Source organism: Acomys russatus, chromosome 14 (genome assembly GCF_903995435.1).
Source record: "Acomys russatus chromosome 14, mAcoRus1.1, whole genome shotgun sequence".
Classification (NCBI taxonomy): domain Eukaryota; kingdom Metazoa; phylum Chordata; class Mammalia; order Rodentia; family Muridae; genus Acomys; species Acomys russatus.
In genome coordinates, this window is record NC_067150.1 from 1321021 (window position 1) to 1346892 (window position 25872).

General features: G+C 37.1%; 1 protein-coding gene across 1 annotated transcript in view; it reads right to left on the bottom strand.

Annotated features, from left to right (window-relative positions):
- The window catches only part of Gria4 (glutamate ionotropic receptor AMPA type subunit 4), a 370469-nt gene that overhangs the window by 37822 nt on the left and 306775 nt on the right, over positions 1–25872 (bottom strand). The window contains exons 11-14 of the mRNA XM_051155874.1: positions 21053–21259; positions 16242–16612; positions 13367–13565; positions 6906–7153 (exon numbers count right to left, since the gene is read on the bottom strand). Coding sequence (XP_051011831.1) covers positions 6906–7153; positions 13367–13565; positions 16242–16612; positions 21053–21259 — 1025 coding nt within the window. The remainder of the gene's footprint in view (positions 1–6905; positions 7154–13366; positions 13566–16241; positions 16613–21052; positions 21260–25872) is intronic.

Below are 25872 nucleotides of genomic sequence, written 5' to 3' on the forward strand. Positions count from 1 at the left end.
ATTTATAAGAGCTATTCAAGAAGTATGATCCTGCGCAGCCTGATATAAAGGTCCCAGGCTGCCCTCTACCCTGCTGAAGGGCCCAGCTTGCCCCTACCTGGCGTGCTTTCATTTCAGGAGATGTCTGAAGAATTGCATCTGCAAACACTGCTACAAAACTCACTACGTGACCTTTGTTTACTCTCTGAGGCTGCACAAAGAGCTACTTGTAATTGAAATACAGTTTTCTGGTTATGAATGCCAAGTGGGTTTGTAATCTATAAAAGTCATAATCCTGAGTTTTTATGTGCAGGAAACTTTCCTGATGCAGTCTATTCATTGAAGAGTTTTTTTTTTTAAGGATTTAAGAGCCACTTTATAGTCACTGTGCAAATCTACTCTATAGACAATAAGAAACAAGACTTTACATTGCAAAATTTAAAGCTTCATCTAAATAACGTTGACTGTAAATGCATGGGAAATTCAATATTAAAAGAACAAATGGAAATAGGACTTTTTTACTCAAATCTGTTTTATGCACTTCAAAGTGCAAGAATACAATGTTTTCACATACTAACCCCAGGCTCACATTAACCTTGGCCTCTCATATCACTACTTCTTCATGATGATGCCACACTCGCCCTTCCTGGCTTGGGGGTTTGGTCACTTTATGCGTATTCACTGTAATTCATTCTGGCCAGGTACACTTGTGGACACTGAAATCCTCAGATGGCTAAGTTCTCTGCTGCAGAGTGCTTGTCCTGCATCTAAGACTTAAATGAGAACAACTTGTCCATATAGTTTGCCTAGATCAGCAAATCCAACTCAACACAAATGCAGAAACAATAGGCCTAGGACAACTGGTATCAGGTGCTCATTTGTCTACTTTGTAGGATATTGACTTCATATGTTAGGAGATTTTTCTGATGCTGTGTTTTGCCTAGCTGCAGTTTTACCTTCTCATTTGACTGTCTGCATTGTCTCACTTTCTAGCTCTCTGAACTCTTTGAGAGAATGCTTTCAATTCAGTTCCATTGGAAAGATTTGTAAGAAAGAACTCATATCTGGCTTTTGTTCACCATGATAGGAAGAGGTCATTCATACTTATAAAAGTCACCACACTCTTGTCTTGCTCTTCTGGATGCTCAAAACATTCATATTCATTTATTTGTTATCATTCTTTTATTTATGAGACAGGGTCACATGTTTTTCAGGCTGGCCTCAGACTCAGTGTTTTCTGAGAATGACTTTGAATGCTTGATCTTCTTGTTTCCATCTCCCATTTCTGGAATTACAATTGTACATTACCACAGCTGATTTTATTTTCTAGGAAGCAATTGTGTGAAGTGAAAATCCAATAATTTGAAACTGCCTTGAATATCAGAGCTGGGGTCTAGCCTCTGTTTTCTCATCAAATCAAGCTGCAAAAGCTTAGATTCTACAATTTCTATTGTAGGAATTTCATTTTGTTAAGTATATCTTTCTTTGTAGTAGAAATGAAAATAACCACAAAGTCTATACCCACAAAATGTCACTAAAACATAACTTATAAGTGTACAGATAAAAATGAAAAAAGGAACTAAACACTAACTTTAGTAAATTTTCAAGTTTGTACTGAATGTTGAGGTGCTTGCCATGTGTCCTTGGAGTGAAAAACTTACAAATTAGTTGGAAAAAAATCTCAATTGGAAACCAGGATCCATTTATAGAGTTATGTGTTAGCAGATTTAGATCAAATGGGAAGAAAAGCAAAAATGTGTCATATATGGTGTATTTATTGTCTGAAGAAGTAGGAAAAATATTAATGTTTGTTTCTTTTTCAAGGGAGCTATTTTTGAAGCCGTATTTAATTATAGAAAAGCTAAAATAAAAACTTCAAATTACAGATAATTACAGAAATATTATTTTCACTTTTCTTAAATATCCAAAAAAGGAAGGATGGAGTATATGGTCCTACTCGGCCACATTTTCCCCAGGAAATATGTAGCCTCAGTGTGTTTACCATGTGCCATGTCAATTTGTGAATGTTAACTAATTGGTAGTCACAGTCCATGCCAGCAGCACTATAGAAACCTGGGGAGCCTTAATATAATGCACACTGGGGGGATTTGTTTGCTTCTTTCTGTGTGTCTGAAAGTTGCAACCAGTTTTTCTTGTGTTCATCTAATCCTTAGCCAGATAAACTATATTCTGTTCAAAACACAATGGGATCACAATAGCCTACTTTGTGAAAGCATCTGTGCAAACGCCAACAATGACTATACAGAATATTCACGAGCATCTTTTCTTATAATATAAACATTGGGTAAGATTAAGCCAGTCAAAATTCTAACATGAGGAGAAAGGGGTTCTCCAGGCCCTACCGTTAGGTAAGGCACTATACTGGCAGTAGACAGTTGCAGGAGGACAAAGAGTAACTTTTCTTTGGGGACGTGGGCACTGCTTCAGTGGATGGCTATGTGCCTGTGCTCATAGAGTTAGCACTAACAGGAGTCAGTGGGATGTAAGGCTGGAATGGAGCCATGTTGGGAGGGTCCGAGGAGGAATTAGTGGAAAATGCAAAGTGGATCTGACCAAAATACATTGGATACATGTATAAAATTCTGAACAAATTAAGGAAATACTGTATTAAAATTGTATAATTATATAAAAAGCTACTACATCTCATTTCCAGAAGACATAAATGAGCATTTCTTCATTTAAGGCCAAAGAAACTCAGTCATATTCCTACCCATCTTCACATTTCTGTACTTTTCAGTTTTTCTATATTTATATTAAACATTAAGTTAACTCATTTCTGACATAAAAATTTTTTATTCTCATACATAGTGCGCCACAAGCTCCACTTCTCTAAACTTTTAGAATGCTTTTGAACTTATGATAAAGTATGTTTTACTAATTACATTGTAAAGTGGTTCTATAGAATACACTATTCCACACAAATTAGGATATAATTTTTCACACATCTACCCTGCGAATAATGTGAAAGAAAGGTAATTTAGTCCAAACATCCCAAGAAGCCAGTGGCTCTCCTACACACTGAAAAAGAAAGTCTAATAAAAAATGGAGTTTTCCACTTCCTTTTCTTAGTACTCCTGCCCCTCCCCGACCATGCCATGCTATGGCTGGGAGGCCCAGAGTGCCTGCTGTAAAGGAACCATGTCAGGCCTGGCTACCAAGGACTATCTTCTGGTGCCACAAGTGCTTGTGGCTGAGCATCTCCAAGTCCAAGCAGGCTTTACTCTTTTCAGAATTCATACACTGACACAAGTTCTCTCTGAGCTTTCTTCTTTTGAAACACCATCCTCTTCCATTGGTGTCAGAAAAAAAATTGTCTGTTTTAGACACGATTCTACAAACATCTTTAGGGAAGATAAATTTTTGGTTGATAAAGCACTGCGAACTACAGGATTTTAATCTGGCTTCAGATATTTGGATCCAGATGTAAAGGCCAGAAGCAATCTGCAGATGAGATTCACTGCTTTATTCTTCGGTGCTGTGTGACGATGCTAGATAAAAGCTACATAATAGTTTGCACATTTCCATTAAGCATATCAACCTAAACTTTTAATGGGTTTGTTTATCACAAAGTTGACAGCATAGTGATTAAAGTAGCATAAAGAATGTAATAAAGTTGATGGCATATAATCCATATAAATTTACTACATAAGGAATTATGGCCAATTGGTATAAAAGGTGTCTGAACAATGGGAAATATGATTCTGATATAGTTGAATCTGATGGTATTGATACTAAAGTTAAAATAAATAGACTTCATCTTTTATCTAAACTTTATATTTTATTATAACACCACCAGAAATACGTATTTAGAAATAACCCTCAAGAACTTGCCAGTTAGAGAAAAGCTTTTGTAGTGACTTTGGGTAGCCAGGATACAAAGAAGTGATGTGGAGTATACCACGGAATCCGGACTACCTTAAACAGGAATGCGCATAAACAAAGGAGTTCGGAGAAAGAAAAAAGTCAATATACCTGGCACTGTTGTGTCATTTAGGAATTGAAGAATCTATGCTAAAATACAATAATAGTTTCAGAGCTATCTATAACTAAAAGCTTAATGTTTTAATATGTGCATACATGTCTAGGGAACAATATTCTGAAACGAAATCTTTCAGAACAGTAGAAGACTCTGTTTATTACTATCTGCCATTTGTGCCAGGTGATCGTCTGATTACTGCCGTTGCCTGGGTTTGCACCCAGGGCCTGATACCTGCTATTCAAGCTTTCTACTGCTTAGCTCCTACTCCCCAGACCCTACGGTGACATCTTTCAGACTAGTCATAGATGCATTCTCTGCAATGATCTTGATTGTATTTTGTTTTAAAGATTATGGTAAAGAACAAAGTCATGACTGTCTATTCTGAATATGTGCCACCCTATTCCTCTTTTCTGTGACATTTATTCTGCAGCATTTTGAACACATAGTAAGGCACTGAAGCTTAAAGCTCTAGATGCACAGAGTATGGCTAGCCACGTGGCAGCCTTATCTGCTTATGATTACACAGAAGAAAATATTACTGCTTCATCTTTTCTAAAGCTTCATGGTACAGAGAAATTAATGCAAACCCTAGATTTAAAAGAATGGTTTCTATGGAAAAAGAGACTTAAGTTTCTGTTGAATAAGTAAGACAAGTTTCATGGGTATGTATTCTGTATTTTGCTGTCATGAATGTATTTAATGTAAAATTGTTTCTACAAATTAAATAATGTATGCAAAAGATTCTTATTGGTTTGTCCCTCTTGAAACAGAAGTCTCCTAGGGGAAAGAATACAAGACATTCAACTTAACAGGCCTCTCTTGCTTACATGGCTGGGGTTGGGGGAGTGGAGATAGAGGAAAAGGTGAATGCTTTTAGGCTTCAGTGTCCTTCCAATGCTCCCAAAGACAAGGACAAAATGACACAACAGAGGCCAGCTTGCTCAGGAAACTGTGGCATACAGAAAACAAAATGCATAAACAAACTCCCCAGCCAGAGTGCTGAGCTTAACAATTGCCTCATTAACAAGATCTAGGCGAGGACAGGAAAAGAGGGGGAAGCCAATCACTCATTACTATACAATTCTAGACAGATGAAGCCCTTCAGCATTTCCCCAAACAATGCCTGTAGTGTCGATTTGACAAAGTGGCACATTTAAGAGGAAATGCTCTAGCCATCAATGGGAGGCAGACACACTTGTATCACAGGGCCAAATTCAGTTCCCGAAGCTTGACTTTATCAGAAGGCACAAGACAGAGGACAAGGCAGCTATATCCACTGAGAATTAATTAAGAGAGACAGCCACTGAAAGTAATCAATAGCCTGACCACCAACCACAGTTGATTTTACCTCTTTACACTAAACTGCTAAACCGCTGCCTCCATGGAAGTTGATCTGATACCTGACTGAATGGATAGCATAGACTTTTTAGAACACATCATACAAGATATATCAGCAAAGTCTAAACATCCTGGTGGCAGTTTAAGTTTCTATTTGGCTAAAATCTTTTTAGACAGGCTTCCATCATGAGTAATTTATTAGTGTGGTGCTTTCCCTGATTATTTCTCTAGGTTTATATAGGATGTTTGTTCAAATAAACCAGAGATCAGAGCTGCCAGAATCTATACTCAATTTTGTCTTTACTGACTACTCTTTGTAACCATTTCCTTTGAACAGTTTACCAGTCACAGAATACCCCCCCCCCCCGCCCACACCATTGAGTTAACACAATCATTTCCAGTACCTGTGTTTCTCAAATAGATATCTGAACCCTTCCCCAACCCAACACACCCAAGTACATCATTGCAGTTCCCTTTCTGAAGCCAATGAAAACAACTACAGAACACTGACGTTGCTTTCATTGTGGCCGGGCAACAGTACAATTCTCATTACCTTCGGTTTTCAAAGGCTTACCAGAGACATCACTTCTCAAGATCAGGTTCTTGGTTAAGCCCTTTAGCAAGGACTGTGATTTCCTCTTGAATCTGCTTTGTGCTTCTCTCCTAAGCAGCACTGAGACCAGAGTGATTTGTCAGTTATCACTTGCTTTAGCCCCAGCAGGTTCAAAGCAGCCTTTATTACTTAAGGAAAACAGAAAAGTCTGCCTCCTGGGTGTAAGGTGAATTTTCTATGTGGAGAACCAAAAGGCTGCAAAGGGCAGAGGTGCCCAGTATTTCTGTAAGAGTGAAAGTCTCCTCTTAACCTAGGTAAGGTTTTTCTTGGGAGCCACTTGGCAGAGTCTATCTATGCATAGTTTTGAGTCCTGTTTGATCTAACTTTACAGATCTTACTTACATCACACTCCCTTTAAAATATTTGGGAGTATGACCTGAGTAAGCACCATAAAGCCAGAGCCTAGTCTTACCTCTAAGTCTGGTTGGTTTTAGAAGTGGATGTGATTTCAAAAGTACCAATACAACCTCAACATAGTCTGAAATAAAATGATGCCATACTGAATGAAACACTGAAATGGAAAAAGAAAATCTCTGTTGGGAAGAAATGGATTTCTTCTTACCAGAGTCTGGCAATTGGGGATAATGTTTAAACACAATGATAAAATGCAGAATCACTATGGACATAATGGCAGCAGGCAGCATAGACTTTGGTGGGCAAAACAACACAAAAAGTTGATGAGATCTAGAAAAAAAATACAATAGCCATGATTTAGGCTCACTGCAAGGAGCTAGTGTTCAACCACTTTGGTTTTTATATGGCCTTCAAAGATCAATGTCAACTATGATAATTTTAGAATGGAAATTAAAAGTTGCTTTTACCTTACTGTTGATCAAAAATATGAAATGGAGAAAAAGAAAATAAACTAACAGACATACTATGTTCACACACAAAGTAAAAGAATTTTTCCAGGGACATCAGGGAAGGTGGAATACTATAACAATTCGTGTTCTATTGTTATACTATTCCACCCACCTTAATGAGGAACCCTTGGGCGTTGCAACACCATAGCCTTTGGAGTCCAGGTTTCCTCCCACTTTCATCGTGTCACAGGGCTTCCGCTGCTCAATGTACTCATTCATCGTGGACTCCAGGAGAAAGGCAAATTTGCCCTTGGACTTGCGGACACGAGCCACGCCCTCAGCTGTAGTCCTAGTAAACACAGACGGCTCTGCGGATCGCATGTAGGTCCACATCTTTTCATACACTGCTATTTTTGATCTCTGGAGGAAATGCAAATAAAATTAAATACAGGAAAGAAGGGAACAGCACGTTAATATAGACAGAAGCAAGGCTATCTTAAGACTTTTAGTGTTCTTCCATTATCGGTTATTCAGTTTTCCTGGCAGAAACCCAGCTTTTTAAAACTTGAAAAACTGAATTTCTAAAATTCTTTAGGAAATCAACAGAGTGCCAGATATGTATAGTCATGATTAAAATCATGTACCATTCACCATAATGATTATTACTCTCTATTGTTTTCACTGAATATTGTTGTCGATGTTACTAAAGGTAGAAGATGCTGAAAAATATTGAAACTTTAAAGCTCCACTTTCTATCACATTCATGACCACTCGGAAAAGTTTTGCTTCTGTAAAACTCTTCTCAGTTCTAGATTTGAGTTGTACTAGAGTTACATATATATTTTGCATGTCTCAAAAGTTTAGTTTACACCAAGTCATCCCTTGAACATTCGAAAATAAGCTCTGTACTTTACAAATGAGTGCCCACTGAACAATATTCAAGCCCCAGATAACTCACAGAGCTTAAGATTGCATCTGACAAAAATCAACAAATAGAGAACCACACTGGGCTTTAAAGATAAGGGATTTCAGTTTTTATGTTTCAGTTTGATGTCACTCACTCTAACCACATGACTCTGGAGAACAAGATTATTTATTTATTTATGTTTATTTATTTATGTATTCATTTTACATCTGGTTGTAGTTCCCTCCCTCCTGTCCTCTCAGTCCCACTCTTCTTCCTTTTTTCCCTCTCTCCCCCCTATTCCTCAGAAAAGGGGAGTCCCCCTACCCATTGACCCCAGTTCATCAAGTCCTATCAGGACTGAGTACATCTTCTTCATCTGTGGCCTGGCAAGGCAGTCCTGTCAGATGGAGATGATCAAAAAACAGAGAACAGAGTCCATATCAAATATAGCTCCTTTTCCCCTTACTAAGGTGCCCACATGAAGCCTGAGCTGCCCATCATTTACATCTGTGTAGGGGGCTTAGGTCCAGACTATGTACGGTCCTTGTTTGGTACTGGAGTCTCTGCAAGCCCCTCTGGGTTCTGGTAAGCAGAGAGAAATGAGGGTGGAGACCAGTTCTGGGGAGAGTGGGCTTGAGGACAGAGGGCTTGCAGAGGGAAGAGAAACCATGGGCAAGGGCATCTCTGTGATAACCTGGAGAACTAGAGCAGAGCAGGCTTCTGGGGGTGACTCTAACTGAGACCCCCTAGTAGCAGGGTTCATGGAGACTGAAGAGGACACCATTTAACTAGACATGACTCTTAATGTAAGGAGGGGAACACCAACCCATCCACAAAAACTTTGACCAAAAATTTACCCAGCCTACAAGATGTCGAAGGATAAATATAGAGCAGAGATTGAGGGTATGTTCAACCAATGCCTGGCCCATAGTGAGACCCACCCCATAGAAGAGCCCCAACCCCTGAAACTATTATTGATACTCTGCTATGCTCACAGACAGAAGCCTAGCATAGCTGTGCCCCAAGAGGCTACCCCTGGCATTGGATCCAAACAGACGTGCAGACTCACAGCCAAACATTGGGAGAAGCATAGGGAGTCTTGTGGAAAAGTTGGGAGAAGGATAGAGGGACCTGGAGGTGGCTTATTTCTACATTTATTACCCTTACTATTTAATTATTTAAGTATTTTAGGATTTAAGTTTAAATTTTAGTTAACTATTATTATTACTTTGCACATGTGTGTATCTGTGTGTGCTTGTGTGTGTACACATGTTTATGGTTGTGCACTCATGTGTGTAAGATCAGAGGTCAACTTCAGGTGTCTTTGCTTAGTCCTATCCACCTTGTTTTTTTGAGTCAGGTTCTCTCATAGACCTAACAGGCTGATTTGGCTGGCCAGAATGCCCCATGGACCTTATTACCGTGATGTTCCTGTGCTGGGATTACAACACTACCCTCAACTTTTTATGTGAGTTCTGGGTATCAAACTCATTTCCTTATACAGTCAATTGTCTCTGTAGCTCCATTTTGAAAAAAAAAAAAAAGAATACCACAAAAGTGCTAATTACCAGCCAGTTTTCCAGTTATGGCCAAACACTGCATTTAAAGAATAAGATGGTTAGCAAAACCAAACAGAATGGGGGAAAATTAGGATTAAAATTTTTTTAGTCCATTGATATTTTTGAAAGTCCACTTTTTTATATTATGTATGTATATTTCTGATGTAAATGCATGTGTGTGCATGTTATACTGTGTGTGGGAATGTGTGTGTGTGTGAGTGTATGTGCACTTGTGTGTACATGTATGTGTCAGTCTGACATTGATATTGGGAATCCTCTTCAATTGCTCTTCTACTTTATTCATTGAGTCAGGTTGACTCAATTAAATCAAGAGTCTTGCTAGCCAGTTTTCTCTGGGGCATCTCCCGTCTCCATCTTCCAAGAGGATGGAGTTTCAGGTTGGCCACCTGGCCTCTAGGTAGGTTCTGGGGATCTAAGCACTGAGAGACCTGCCTAGCCCTTAAAATCTACTTCAATGCCACTAATATGAGAGAAATTACTGCTACATCCATTGTCTTTAAATTTAAAAAAATGATGAATTCATATAGTGTCTATGATGACTTTAGGAATCCTAAGCAGAGCTCTCGAGGGAAAACTCAGTGGGAAGAGGTCAAACACCAGATGAAAGCATATTGATGGGCAAATGCTGGTCCTGTCTTGTCACTGTGGCAATGTTTAGAAATTTTGACTCAAACTGGGAGGGTCTGACTTGGACCAGATCACATGCACAGATAAAGAGTGAGGTGAGTCAAAGGCAGAGAGCTAGAATGACAGCCCTGCCCGTGCTTATCTGGGGCTTCAGGCATGTTTGTTAATGTTTGCGGGCAAACTGATATTTATAGATTTGATGAGATGGGCTAAAATGAGGAGTATTCTGCAGACTCAGCATGCCAATAAACACAACAGTCATAGATATTCTAAGTCCATAGACCTTTAAACTCTAGCATATACTTACAAATCAGGCATGGGAATATATATGCTCCAGGTGAAGAGTAGAGATGACATAAAAGTCATTTTTAAAATTAGAAATGTCAGATCTGCTTGTTTCATTGTTACTATACAACAATGCCTGAGAAACTATCTGATTTAAAGCATTAATGTAATAGTTCAAACAATCCTTGACTTCTAACATGCTATTCTCAATCAACACATATGAAGTATTCTATATACCTGCATTTAATAGAAAATATGTATGTTGCATTCTAATGGATATTTAGTTGCTTTCTTTCTGCTAGTGGTGTTGGCAGCAGGGTCCTGGTTATGAGGCAATCTCCTCTACATTTTGTTTGATAATATTTTAAACCCTTAGCTTGTAACCTATTTCACTTATTCTTTCATTTTGCTGATGTCTAAAATAGGCACAAGATTCAAGTTGTGTTGAAGCGAAAATCAGTGTGTCTGGGTCAGATATGCAAGCATGGCTGTTATGAGTGACATGTAGGATACTTTTGAAATGGCTTGTTTGTGCTTAGCAGGTATGCAGAACCTCAAGTATAGCGAGTTTCATAATGCGGTAAAGCCAAATAAATGCATATATCATCTTCCCCCACTCATGGCCCAAGTTGTTTTTTTCAGCTTATAACACCAGTGCTCTCCCGGGAAGTCTGAGTGTGGGTCACTCACTGCCTGAGGTAGCTGAGTGGAGCTGACAGATGTACCATTACTGTATTCCACAAGAAAGCATTTCTGACAATATGAAAATATCCTTTGCATCCTGTTTCTTTAGCTCATTGGGAAAATGGCTTATCTAAACCAGGAACGGGAACGAAGGGGAAGGAAATAGAATAGGAAATGAGTGGGGTTTTTTGTTTATTTATTTGTTTTTGTTTTTTGTTTTGTTTGTTTTAAATCAGAAAACCCAAATGTACATATTCCTGAAATAGTTCTGGCTGGGAAATTTACTTTCTTGTCTCATTAGTGTTTGAAGTATTCTGTAAAATAAATACCTGCATGTATGAATATTTTCCCATTTTTGAAACTGAAGTTGAGCAAAAAGAAGGAAGGAGAGTCTTGATGGAGAATTGAGCATGGACAGGATAACATAAACTATGGAACCAGCTTTCAACATTCCCAAATGTCTTATCAACATATTCTCTTATCTACTTCACCAGTTTTCAGAATTTGAGCATGAAAAACAAAGCTTTGTAAAGATTAAGGAGTCAATATTTGCATTGTGTTGGCTGCTAAAAAGCTTTACAGTGAGCTATTGTTTGCTTGCTCTTTAAAGGTACCAACAGGACACGTCATCTTCCCTCCTCCATTATTCAAGGTAGGCCGATGAATATGCACACACTTAGTGAGCACAATCCATCACTTCTCAGTGAAAAGTGAATGACCGCATTCTACGCTAATGCAGATGGGTTTCCAGGCAGAAATCAGTAAATGTTACTTACCTCTTCGTAAGTAAAGAGAAGGCTTGGATGATTAACTTTATCTGTGCAATATTGTTAATAAAGTCTTCTGCATGACAATTACTTAGTAATTTAGAAAAATTAGAAATATTTTTAGAATATTTGAAATTTTAAGTAATATTTGTGGCTAATACTCAACACTATGCACAACAATGATGATTGTAGTGTTTCATCAAGTTTTGAGTGACTTGTTATTGATTTGTGTTTATGTGAATATTTGCAATATTATATAATCGAAGCGAAAATAAAAATTCATCTCCACGTAATCTTGGTAAATTTAAAGCTGGCAAGTAGAACATCACATTTTGTTGTGTTTATTTTCAAGCTACTGAGAAAACTACATATTTAACTTTCTCAGATACTATTAAAAACTCCAAAGTTAAGCTATTATCATTCTCAAATGAAAAACTTAGAAAATAGTGAAACATCTTTCACTTTCCAAATAATTTACCACCTCTTGTCTTGAAAAAGTTGATACTAAATACAAATTATATTCATTATCATCTACTTCACATCTATGAAAATGCCACTTTGGCTACTTTTTAATATTTTGGTCTCAAAGTCACAAACTGAGTTGGCCATATCTGTGAGTACACATTGCTAAGTCGGTTTTGCAGACCTAAGAACAACCAATTAGAAGGGAAATCACAGAAAAGAAGGGGTGTTTGGTTTTAGGAGAGGAGCAACAGGAAGGGAAGATGGGGACCATGAAGAGGGCAGTAGGAGAGAGAGAGCAATGGATGACAACAAAGTGCAAAAACATATATGAATAGAAACCTTACAACAAAACCAGTTACTTTGTTAATGTAAAGAACAAAACAAAGGAAACCCAATTTTTTTTCAAGACAGGGTTTCTCTGTGTTATCCTTGGCTGTCCTGGACTCACTTTGTAGACCAGGCTGGCCTCAAACTCACAGAGATCCATCTGCCTCTGCCTCCCGACTGCTGGGATTAAAGGCGTGCGCCACCACATCCGGCAGGACGTCCAATCTTAAAAAAATTAAAAATAATTTAACCCTCAAATGGAATAACTTAAAGAAAGAAAAAAACCAAACAAACCAATGACAAACACACCCCATGCTTCAGTGATAGAGAGCCAAAGGGACCTCATCCACATGTGACACAGCTGTGCCTCTTTGAAACACCTTACTACAAAACAAAATCCGCCAAATCTAAATCCCATACAGCTTTACAGAAGTCCCCAGAACCATTATCACAGAGGTCCCCAGAATTACTGTCAAGGAGGATTCTTTTTTGCCAATAGGATTTTGTAAGAAAGCAAACATGTCACTTTGAAATGATAGCTACAGAATAGATCAGAGTGATGCAGCTCATAAAATGAGCTCATACCGTGAGGGTTTGAGCGTCAAATTCAGCAAGTTAAATGCAACCTTTAAAGGAAAGGGTTGCCTTTGTTTTTATATACTTGGTATGAAACTACATACAATTCTTATTATGCAAGAGGTAAAATTATCAGAGTGCCAGTAATGCTGTAATGTTGGGTAAATCATGTTGTAAAATAACTTTAGTTAACGTTTTACTCTTATGCCCTAGAAAGACTTCTTCTTGCAGTGTAAATCAGTTTTGGCAAGTTAAAATTGTGATTCCAAAAAACTCCAAAAACCTATTAAGTAGTAAACTCAGTTGTTGCCATTGTGTCTTTTAATCTACACTAGTTTAGGTCATAATATAACTCTTGCAAACATTGCACAGAATTCATAACTACTTAGGTGCCATTATTCTTCCTGTGACTTACTCTGAAGAATTCTTTTGTTGACCCCGAGTCAAGCGTCCCATAGGCAATTTCTGTTTGCTTGGCCAGGTCTTCTGCACTTTCTATGGGGGAGACCATTCTCTCCACAGTCAGGAAGGCAGCCAGATTAGCAGTGTAAGATGATATAATGATGAGCGTGAAGAACCACCAGACGCCTCCAACGATGCGACCCGACAGGGATCTAAACATGGACGAGATCACAAGGTTTTCCCCTTTCTAATCCAGAGTGAAGAGAGAACTGTCACCAGTTCTCAGTCTTATGTAAAAGCTACACATTCTTAAGTATTGTGTAGTCTGTTTAATAACGAGGCTTACATTGATGCATAATGATGTCCTTTACATTATAGCTAAAAGCGTCACAGCAAAATGACTTCATTGTTTTATTTACCGAAATACGGAGCTTTGCTCTCTGGCAGATAGTGAAGGGAATCTCCGTGACATCCTCAGTGCCCTCTCTGAGAGTTCAAAATCTCTGAAGTAGGATTCAGGCATTGATAAGTGACAACACAGTAGTTTGGTTTATTGGCAATGCTTCAGCTACTCTTCATGGTGCAGAAGATAATGAAGATATTAAACTAGTGGAGTTTAGATTTTCTCCACATTGGTAGACACTTTCAGAGAATGAGTAAAAGCCCCTCAGAGCTCTGCAGAATGCCATGTAGGCCAGGATGAGGTTGGACTAAATAGGGTTGGAGGAGTAAGTCCCAAGTAACTTAACTTTGAGCCGACAGATGTCCTAAAAGTACTTTTTTTATGCTGACATAACAATGTTTATCAAGAATGTGCAGGCGAGTTTAAGTCACAGACGGAAAGCTAAAATGAGATGAAATTTAAAAATGCAGAGAAGAATGTTAATATTTAATTTCACTCATTTTTACCATCAATATATGGTCTCTCCTGCTGGCATTGTGTTGGGTAGCCTATGTTTTCTCCAATGTGATACCTCCATAGCCTTAAACTTCCCTCTAAGCATATTTCTTATACCTCTCATTACAAACCATTCACTTCAGAAAGAAAAGAAGACTGCCCCTCAAGCAACCCCAGCCTTTTTAGTATTTATATTATTACCTTTGCTTGGAATTTCTCTCAGCTTCCACTATCTAATGCCCAAATTCACTAGACCATTTTCTTCATAAAGTATGCCCTGATCTTCACGGAGAGACAGACAGACACACACACACACACACACACACACACACACACACACACACACACACACAGACACACACACACACAAACACACACACGCACGAGCGCGCAGCACTTAAAACCATAGAAAGTAATCATTTCCACGATTACATGTAAAGATCTGTGTTGTACTGTAGGTCTCACTATATTCCTAGTACTGTGAAGTACCTTATGTCTACCTTTGAATTCCTTGAGCACTCCATCCACTTTTTGGGGCATTTAAAATCTAGATGTTATTATGGCACTGCATGTTTTCACCTTTGTCACTTTTGAAGGCAAAAATAAAATGTCATTGACTGGCTGAGAAAAAAAAAAAAAAAAAAGATATGGTCTCTCTCACTTCAGGCTTGCCTGAAACTGAAACTATGTAGCGCAGTTTTCTCATGTTTGCAGCAATTCTCCTGCTGCAGCCTCCCTAGGTGCTGGGACTACAGGTAGGTAAATTATTATGCCTGACAAATAGTTTTAAAATATGTACTTTTTATATTTAAAATTACATTGTGGTTATTTGTGTGGGGGCATGTGCACTATTTACACATAAGGAGGTCAGAGGACAACTTGGAGGAGTCGTTTATTTTCTTCTACCAGGCTCATTTCAGCTATTGAGCTCAGGCTCTTGGTTTGGTGGCATCTTTACCCTCCCCATTTCCAAACAATTTTGCCTTTGTGTGAAGAATCACTTGGAATTTTCAGGGTTGCTTCAATCCCCACTCCTCTTTGTTAATTTAAATCAGATCTTTGCATTTTAAAACCTGGCATCTGCTACATTTTAACTTAGTGTTGGCTTGATCTCCATTTCAAAAAACTTGGTCTGCCCTGATTCTTCCTTCTTGCCTCCAAATGCTATGTTACTGAAATTTAAGAAGATTTTTCCATTTTCTGGGTCTTATGAATTTAAGATGCATTGGGTCCAAAAGGCCTCCTTTTCTGAACACATACATTTCCAAGCATATATATTTGTTCAAATATGTTAAATGCAATATTTTGCTTCTTATACTTTTAGTTGCTCTGTGGGGGAAGTAAAGAGTTTTTTGTGTAACAAGCTGGACTTTTGGCGATGCCGTAAATGACTGGCAGTAAAGAAAGGAAATTGTAACTTTTCCTATAGAAACATAGATATAAAATTAGCATATAGTTTACATGGCGAGATCATACTCTGATGCTCAGATTCCTTATATGTTGATATGGAAAACTATACACATTTATTACAAACTGCACCCATTCATGTTTTTAGAAATCCCACAGCAAAGATTTCCCGTAAGTTACTTAAGTTAAATTCAACATTAATTTTTGATGGTGGATCACAGTAACAGATACAGCCACAGTGTTTGGAGAGGAAATATGACAAATTCGGTGTTATTCTGTAGTTTAGGCTTGGTTAACACCTGTCATGACACAGGATGAAATCGTATTATGAAATAATAATGGGAATGGCAGTGGATCGCATAATTAATTTCCTCTTGATGAAGTTACTTTTTGTGATGTGTCTGTGTTTTGTGGGAGGTTAGGAAACAACTAGTTATAAAATGCTTAGGATGATTTGACAATTGAAATTTTCCCTGCATTTCAGATATAATGTTCCAACTCAAGGAAAGGAAGGCAGAGGAATCTTGTGGAGAACATTGAGAATCTTTGAGAACTGGTGAAGAACATTAGTTTTGACACTAACCTGGGTGAAATGTCACATCCTTGCTGCATAAACGCACCCAGGGAAAACCAGAGGCTGTTAAAGATGCCGAACTCATTGGGAGGCTGGTCGCTGGGTCCTTCCTTTCCATCCTCAGGCTCCTCCGTGTGCCACTCATACGGGCTAAACCTACTGACTAGGAACAAGACCACACTGACACCAATGTATGCAAACACTATGCACATCCAGATCTCATAGGCCAGAGGGTCCAAGAAGGAAAACACTCCTGGTTTAGATTTCTGAGGCTTTTTGATCATGATAGAGATGCCTAAACTCATAAAAGGCTTAGAGAAGTCGATGACCTCCTCTCGTACCAAAGTGATTGTCAGAGGTGCGATGGCAATTTCTGCTTTCTATAAAAGAAAAGACACACAAAACACACAAGTTAGTGGATTTCATGAAGCAGTTAGCACTAGAGTGATCAACAAAGTTTACTAGTCACGAATTCATTTACAAAATTTTTTTAACTGCCAACAGTAATTAATCCCAATTACAGTCTAATAAAGCATGTAGTGGTTTGGTTTCATGAAATATTAATTAAATTGCATAGCATAATTTTAACTGACAAGGTGTTTGTTTGTTTTAAGCAGAAACCCACTGTAGTTTAGGCTGGCCTTGGACTCCTGATCCTCTTCTTTTTCAAGTACTGGTATTATATACCTGTGCTGCTATGTCCACCTGGCCTAAAATATTGCTAACCAACCCCCTGTTCTTTTGACAGCATAGTGAAGCTCAGTTCACACACAAATTTGGAAATTGGCATTTGTTTCTTGTAATATGCTTTGGTTTTCTTTTTTTAATATTTTTAAAACAAGATTTTTGAGCACAGTAACTTTAATTCTTAGACACGCAGCACATAAGACACCCTTTTCAGAGTGTAGTGACCCTGTGTTATTTTTTTCTGTAGCTCTAAAATGAGGCAGTGCTCTTGTCTGTTTACCATAATGTGTGACTCTAATTATATACTGAACCCTTAACAGAACTGTGGTGTGTGTGTGTGCATGTGTTTTTGTGTGTGTGTGTGTGCTGACAACTGCTGTATCTGATGTAGATCAAACTATTTCAAATGGCCCATTTTATGTTCCCTGTCTTGACAGAACTGAAACAGAGTGAGCTTTCCACACTGTGGCAATTCTTAGACACGAGTCTGGCAACATCTACAAAAGAGTTACATAAACTATGCCATGAAAATATAGTCAGGGCAACACGGGGCAGGACTTCTGCTGACCCTCTAACATGAACTCTGGTCCCCATGATTTGGTCATTGCATCTTGGCAAGATGGCCTTTCAGGCACACAGAAGAAGGGGATGCATGCTATTCTTATAAGACCTAATAGGCTGTGGCCAGACAGTGGGGTAGGATGCCCCCACCATCAGAGGTCTAGGGGAGGGGAATAGGGCAGAAGAGGGAGGGTGGGTGGGGACGGGAAGATAAAAGTGAGGGGATAACAATCGGGATGTAATGTGGATAAATTATAAAAATAAAATATGCACAAAAACTAAACCATGGTCTGAATGACAAATTAAAATAGAGTTTTATTTACTTTAACAGGAAAATGGTTTTCATCAAGATAGAATCAGGCACATTTAAGCACCATAATCTGTCTGAGAGGCTATCATTTTTTTACAAGATTCATTAATTTTGATGTTTGTGTATGTGCAGGTGTGTGCAGGTTTCTACAGAGATCAGAAGAGGATGTTAGATCCTCTAGAGCTAGAGATCTAGGTGACTATGTGCTGTTCAATAGTGGAACATGAAACTTACCTCTGGTTCTTTACTCAAGGGCTCTTAACTACTGACACTTTAAATTTTAATTTTTAGATATATCTAGAGACAATCTCTCTTAAATTCACTGCTATGTAGCTTCAGACCTCTGGTTTGATATAATGATCAGTACAAACAGTGAGACTGTGTAGATATTGTGTATTAGTGCTGAGAAAGTTGTGTGTGCCTTGTCTCATCAGCTTTCATTGATTCATAGGATGCCATGTGTGAGATGCTTCCATTGGAAGCTGGATAAGATTTTTTTAAACACCACTGGAGTGACAGTAAAGAATCACTTCTTCATTTCTTCACTCCATCACTGACACCACAGGTAATCTGATGTTAAGTGAGTTATGGAACATCATTTACTCCTTGTGATCAAACACATACAGATGCACACAAAAACACACACTCAGAGAGAAAGAGAAAAAAGGAGAAAGAGAAAGGATTCAGGTAGTGCCTCAGGAGTACAAGATAGGTCCCTATGTGATGGTACAGTAGCTCTCTGTGTAAGTGATGCAACACAATCAATGCTTAACAATTATACTAGCCCTTTTCAAAGAGTAAACAAAAGGTAATGAGCCCACAGTGTGTCATTTTAGTAACTTATAGGCTTTATCTAAAATAAAACGACTATGTTCACCTCAAATCCTGCATTTTTTTAATGTGTTAATAAGAAAGAAGGAAAAGTTGAGAATCAAGTAGCCCATGGGACCTGTAAGAACCATGAAGACAATTCCTTTGGGGAAAATGTTGACAAATCAAGAGACAGAGATTGGTGTCTTAAAAAACGTGCAGCTCTGCTGAAGAAACACTGTGTTATTACTGAGAACCTCTATGTCATCGCTGCTTTCTGAACATCACTTTTGGGCGTTCTACTATTCTGACATATGACACATGTGTGCTGTCGATATATATGTATTATTGATTATATATCATATATTGCTTATTATCATTCACATATTTAAAAACATTTAAGAAATTTCTCCTAAATAAATTATGGTCCCATTTTTTTTAGGGATGGTCTGGAAAGGACAGAAGCTCTAGAGGAGAAATATGTAATCGATAGTCTAGAAAATCTCAGGTAGAGACCACTCACAGCTAAGTAGTGATATGTTAGTAATCTGAAGTGTTCCAAAATTTGAGAGTTTCTAGAGGCAAAAATTTAGGTGCAAATGGAAAATTACATGTGTATAGAATTTGGTCCTATCCTAATATTTCTTGTCATGGGTATGAAAATATTTTTAAAGCAGAAAAGTTTAAGTCTTCTGACCTAGCATGCTATTTTTTGAAAGTATTCTTGTGGTATTAGAAGCTGAGGTATTAAGAGCAGAGTGTAAGGGAATCCTTTTTCCTCAGAACATAAAATCCATTATGACATTGTTAATTAACCCCTTGTTAAAATATATTTTGCTTATTTTAATTTTTTTAATTTAATGATTTTATTCTTCATTTTCCCTTCATCTGGTGTCACTGAAGCATTCAGTGCGTGCTTCATCCCCATGGATGTTAAGCTGGATGCTTAATGATGTGAACCATTTTTCTGAGTCTTTTGAAGTTTTAGCAACTATATTGCAGGCTGTGGAAAATGTTTTTCATGCCATAGTTTGAAAATGGGGGTATAGTCAAATTTCGTCCCTTAGAGCTCAGCGAACCATATAGAAGAGAGGATCAAAAGAGGGAAAGAGCCCGAAGGCATGGAGGACACCAGAACAATGCCCTCTAAGTCAACTGAGCAAAGATCATATGAACTCACAGAGACAAGTCAGCAATCATAGGGCCTACCAGGCTCTGTTCCTGGTCCTCTGTGTGTTTAGTATTGCTATTAGCTTAGCATTTTAAAGAGAATCCTGAGTGTGTGAACTACTGGGTCTCTGACTCTAGTGTCATCTTATGGCATGTTTTCTTTCTGTTGGTTTGCCTTGGCCAACTTCAATGTGATTCCATCTGTGAACTTTGCCTGTATTGAGTCTCTGCTTTTTCGTAGTGAAGGATTCCTCTCCCTGTATTTCCTCATTTCAAAGGGATTTTTGGAGAATCAGAGAGGGTGGGTACTTTGAAAGTGAAACCTGTGAACTACAAATTAGCTTTTAGAGAATTTCATAATACATAATGCCTTCATTGCTTTTGTTCAATACTGAATTTTTAAGCCTTATTGTACACTTCAGGTTTGGACTCTGAATTCTGAACATGTCATAGAATCACCAGGAATTGATTACTTGCAGTTTGATTTTGACACTAAAGTGGTTGCCAAAAAAGCAGGACCTTGATCTTGCTCATTCAATGCAGAATTTCCATGCTGTGTTGAGTTGTGCTTGCCCTTAGCTATCAATGTGTTCATTCCATAGCCAGCGTACTTGCTTAGGGCAGGGACACAGCATGCAATGTGAGGGGCCAACTTTGGAAAACATTCTAACTTTTGTGTTTTCTTATATATGTTAGAGAGAGAGAGAGAGAGAGAGAGAGAGAGAGAGAGAGAGAGAGAGAGAGAGAGAGAGTGTACATGTACTGCGGTTTGAAGAATTGTAAGAAACACAATACTGATGAATATTTCAGACATTGGAAAACCAGAAATTAGTTAAAAGACACCTTAGAGAAGCTATGAGATAATGAGGATGCACACAATTAGATAAGGCAGTGACTGACTTTATACTATTGGAGGAAATCTGCCCAGTAACAATTGCTCATAGATCTTTGCAGATGACTATGGTCTACAATTTTAGGGCATATTCACCAAAGATTCTAAAGCTACTGTTGCTTTTTTTCCAATACTGGCTCTGTTATTAGAAGGACACTGTATTATGAGTTTTATATTTTTTTATTCTAAGTTACCAGAATCAGTTCTGTTATTTAGAGTTTGTATTTCTAAATGAAATAGGGAAACATTTGAATATCATAAATACATATAGAAACATTGTTATGAATTAGGAAAGAAAACAGTCATGCATGTTTAAAAATTTATACATGCCCCAGGAAAAGGAGGTTTCATGCTTATATAAGTAAATCCCTCATAAATCGGTTTGCTTACCCCATAAACAAGCTCTCCTACCATCCCATTCCAGATTTTAGTGTCTGCATCCCTTGCTCCATATTTTCCATCAGGAACAATGGCAATTTTATACTTGATACCAATATGTTTTGCAATTTCAGATGCCAAGTCTACACAGTAGCCTTCGTACTTGTCATTTCCTTCAAACATTTCATGATTTTTCTTGTACATAACATAGGGGGACTCCTACAATGAGAGAACAGAACTGTAAAGGAGAAATTACAAAACATTTGAAAAACTTTTCTGTAACTTTATAGTTTTAGGATTTTGAGAAAAGAATATATTTATTCCTGCTATGCATATAATTTTGTGTGGATAGAAATTATTAACAAGATAGGTGAATATATATATGTGAGTATGTGTGTGTGTGTGTGTGTGTGTGTGTGTGCACTTAGATGTGGAGCAAACTAGTTTATATTGGATGATAAAAGTAAAATGTATTATTTTAAGTTATTGTTATGTACTATGACTTTAAAAGCAAAAAATAGATCCATTAGTAATTTTCTAGATAAGCATATTTAATAATTTTAGCCTGAAAATTGATATTTCCAAAATACTTTATGAAATTAAATTTATTTAGTTGCTACCATAGTGTATGAAAAACTTATTCAAGGTCACATGATTTCATATTTTGTAGTTTTTTTTCATTTCAAGTGTGTTAAGGAAGGTGATTTTTTCAGAAAAGGTACTTGCTATACAATTCTTCAAATTAAAAAATAGTAGCATAAAGACACATATCATTAGTTACTTGTATTAAATTCATTTTGCTCCTGATTTCCCATACTTTGGTTTTTATATAAGAAATGTGCTCTACAAATTGTAAATTTCTTATAAAATAAGTCTCTAGTGGAAGCTGTTTCCCTCTAAATGTAAGGAACACATGCCTTGATATTCACATTTAAGTTTCTACATCAATGAGTCAAAGAATGGGAGGAAGAAGTATTGAGAGAATCCTTATCATATAGAATATCTTCCAAGCGTTTAATGATTGTTAAACTGTTTTCACTGAATATACCTGCACACAGACACACACACTTACACACACTCTCACACACACTCTCTCACACATTCAATTAAATAATAGTATTTTAAGTCTTTAACTTAAGAAATAGTTTAGTTAGACCCAGAGTGGTTAACTTATTAGTACCTTTTCATAAGCAGTGGGATGGGTTTGAAAGGGTTGTACTTCTTAGTATGGAGAGAACTCCTGGACATATCCCAGTGTTTCATTTTCAGAAATGTAGTAACCATATTGACCATAGCATGGTTGATATAATGTACTTACATCTTATCAAAATTATACTGTAACCTTAATATAGGATTGTCTTAAGACTTTTTCCCCCAGAAAAATGTCAGTTAAAGAATTTGAACTTGCATTTGGAACTCTAGAGTAGAAAGTAGCTTGATGTAGAGAGTGTCTAATGGGGCCATTCCAATTCTGATTTTATTATAATTACTTTGTAAACATAGAACTCAATTTAAAAATTAAAAATGAAATGTGTAAATGCTTTAAGAATATATTTTCTCATAGAGATGCTTCATGTGATTTTACAGTGGGAAACTACTCAAGACATGTCATTATACTATTTTCTTAAATTCTGCCTTTAGTTCTTACCATGGTCAAGTGACCCAGATCCATACTTCTTGGCATTGAATAGATATTTAACACTAAAATGGATCAAGAAATAAATTTGCTATTTATGACATTAAGGTAACTTATGGTCCCTTTTTCATGAAGATTATCTATCATACTTCAGAAAGAGTTCTGTATGAAAGCTTAACATGTTTTTCAAACTACTAATGTGATCATGAAGATTCATGAGCAGTTGAAAAGGTATAACTTTATAAACTATAAAATGTTAGTAGCTATTATAAAGAAATTCTTCTCATCTTTTTAGTGTGGCCTTGTTAAACTATGGAAGATCCTAGAAAATAGCAAAAGGCATGCCTGTAAAACTGAGTTTAAAACATTTTAATTGAGATATCTGTACAGATAGAGTAGTCAAGAATAGCAAACTACACTAGTACTCTCATTTGGTACTAAGGTTGAAGGGCAAGTTTAAAGTGTCTTGAGTATTTGAATTTGGGAATTTTACCCCACGATTATGCAAAGTAATGCATTAATTTATACAGGTTTCTTCAAATATGGAAAATGATTTGCATAATGAAAAGCTGTACGCTCATTATTTAATCAAGTATTTATTAAAAACCTGCTTTGTGGAAGGCAGTTTACTGGAAGATAGGCAAAGAAGAACACGGTCTATCCTTTGTCACCTCATGATTAAGATGATTGCAAGTTCTTTGTGATAAGAGTAAAAGAATACTATTTGGGAGAATAATGATAGATTTACTCTAAAAAGTAATTTATCTTCCTGACTTTGTGCTTCCTTTGTGCCAGGTGAAATGCTGCATCCCTGAACTCTATACTTTCATTCATGTTTTACATTGCATCTTGAAGTAATCATGTCTCACATTCCAGACAGGGAAACTGACAGTCCTATAGGTGAAGTGTTCAGTTTCACTTGGTTAACAAGTGACAGATGTGGGAGTCAGGCTTTTATTGTTGAAACATCTGGAAACCCTTGTAGTTGTTATATCAACTAAGAGACTTGAAAGTAACTGGTTTTCATATGACTTAACAGAAGAAGGAACAAAACTAAAAAAACATGTTTCTATACCAGCAGCCAGAAGACTGAAGAAGATGCTCCAACATAATAGAAAAAAATTTTATGATATTTTGAGTAAAGAAGGCAGATAAAAAATTTTCACTTCTATCCAGGGTGTCTGACACATAGTAGGCTCACAGTAACTGTAATGATATCCTGGTCACAGCTTTCTGACTTGGGACATTATATTGAGTAGTAATGTTAGAATATATTGATTCAGATCTTCAAAACAAAGGTCAATATTGACTCCGAGTAAGCAGGCTATCTGTTTGAAGTAGGTTTATGCATGCGAGAGTAAAATATTTATTTGGCACTGTCTTTCTCTTTTCTTGTCCTTTTTTCCCCCATTTTCCTCTGGACAGATGGCCCCTTTGAGTCTTTGTTTTTCTGCCAAACATGGCAACAAAGATTGGGGAAATGTTCAGCTTACTGAAGATCCCATTTAACCATTACCCAGATGACACTCAGGCTCAGTGATGTGTAGAGAGAAAGGCAGCATGACTGCAGGCTAGGGGTCAGTGTGAGCAAGGTAGAGGATGACTGGAGATTATTTTTATAAACCTCTAGCAGATTCCTGAATTTGTTTCCTTTTGTTTTTCTTTCATGTCAAGTCCATGTGACTCAGAAACAATTAGTTACAGCCACCTTTGCTTCATCTCCTATCTAACAAATTATCTGCAGGTAGCTCCTAAAACTGCAAACTGGAGATGTTTTGGTGACGAAAACACCAAATCCCCCAAGTGCAGTAAAAAATAAACCTGTGCAATTACTGGGGTGAGGAGATTTATGGAACATTTCTGTGAAGTAGCCATGCAGAATCCTCATGTTCATCTGTGAACAGCAAAGGGAATATCAGAAGAGAGAGAAATGCAGCTCCTTACTTATTTATTGCCAACTACTATGCTTTGTGGGATGATAATGTCAAGGAAGTGATTTTACTTGTATTACTCTCTGGAAGCTAGAAGTTTATTAAGATAATTCCTGTGGTGTTTGGTGTTATATGCCTTCTGGATCACTTCAGGAAGGAAGCCAATCTGTCTGAAGCTGCAGCACTATTCCTTGCTTATAAAAATGTTGACATAAATGAATTGAAATGATTTTGAAACTTAATTAAATTAGTCTTAGTGTAATCAATAGAATATACTTTCCCCACTGAAGTGTTATTTTTGTAATATTTAAATTTAGCAAGATGAACACTGTTGAAACAATACACTTAGCACAAAAACTGGCAGCTTGTAAATATCACCTTCACAACCATTATAAGAAGTATTGAAAATGAAAAACAAGTAAAATTGGAATCTTATCGCAGGTTTCCTCTGTGGATATTTGCTTCTTTCCAGGAAATCTTAATAGAGATTGATAACTTAGTCCAATGAGCAAAGTTACAGAAAGTGGAAGTGAAGCTCGTATTAGTCAATTTAGGAATAAATGCGTTGTCTGGATGGTAGCGGAGCAAGCCTTTAATTCCAGCACTTAGGAGGCAGAAGCAGGTGGATTTCTTTTAGTTCAAGTCCAGCCTGGTCTACAGTAAGAGTTTCAGGAGAGCCAGCATTGCACAAGAAACCCTGTCGTGAAAAACCAAAACCAAAAACTGGAAAGAAATAAAAAAGAAGGAAAGAAAGAAAGAAAAGAAAAAAATGAGAAAACTTAGCAGTCACAGTTTCAAACTAAAGCATTTTTTTTTTAACAAACTCTGTTGCTACAAGCCTTTTGAAGGAAGGAGGAATTAATATTTGGTATGGCAAATATGAATATATTTCTACTTTTAATGTATCTTATATCTCCAAACACATGTATTATGGATGAATGTTCCTTATACATGTGTGTGTATATAGTAAATACATCTAAAATTTTTTACATAACTATGATAATTAGAAAATATATGTTAAAGTTGTAAAAAGTAAGTTAAGGAATGGTGGAGTAATTACATAAATTATTCATATTTGAAACACAATTATGGTGCTATAGTGAATAAGCTTGTCTTTATGGAAATATTTCCTAAAGATTGTGTATTCATAAGATGGTATAAAATATAACCTTAGCTAAGTAATATGCAATAAGCATTAATAACTTATTACTAACAAGAACAAGGCACTGAAGACTAATGTGCTTTCTTCTTACAATGGCTTCATT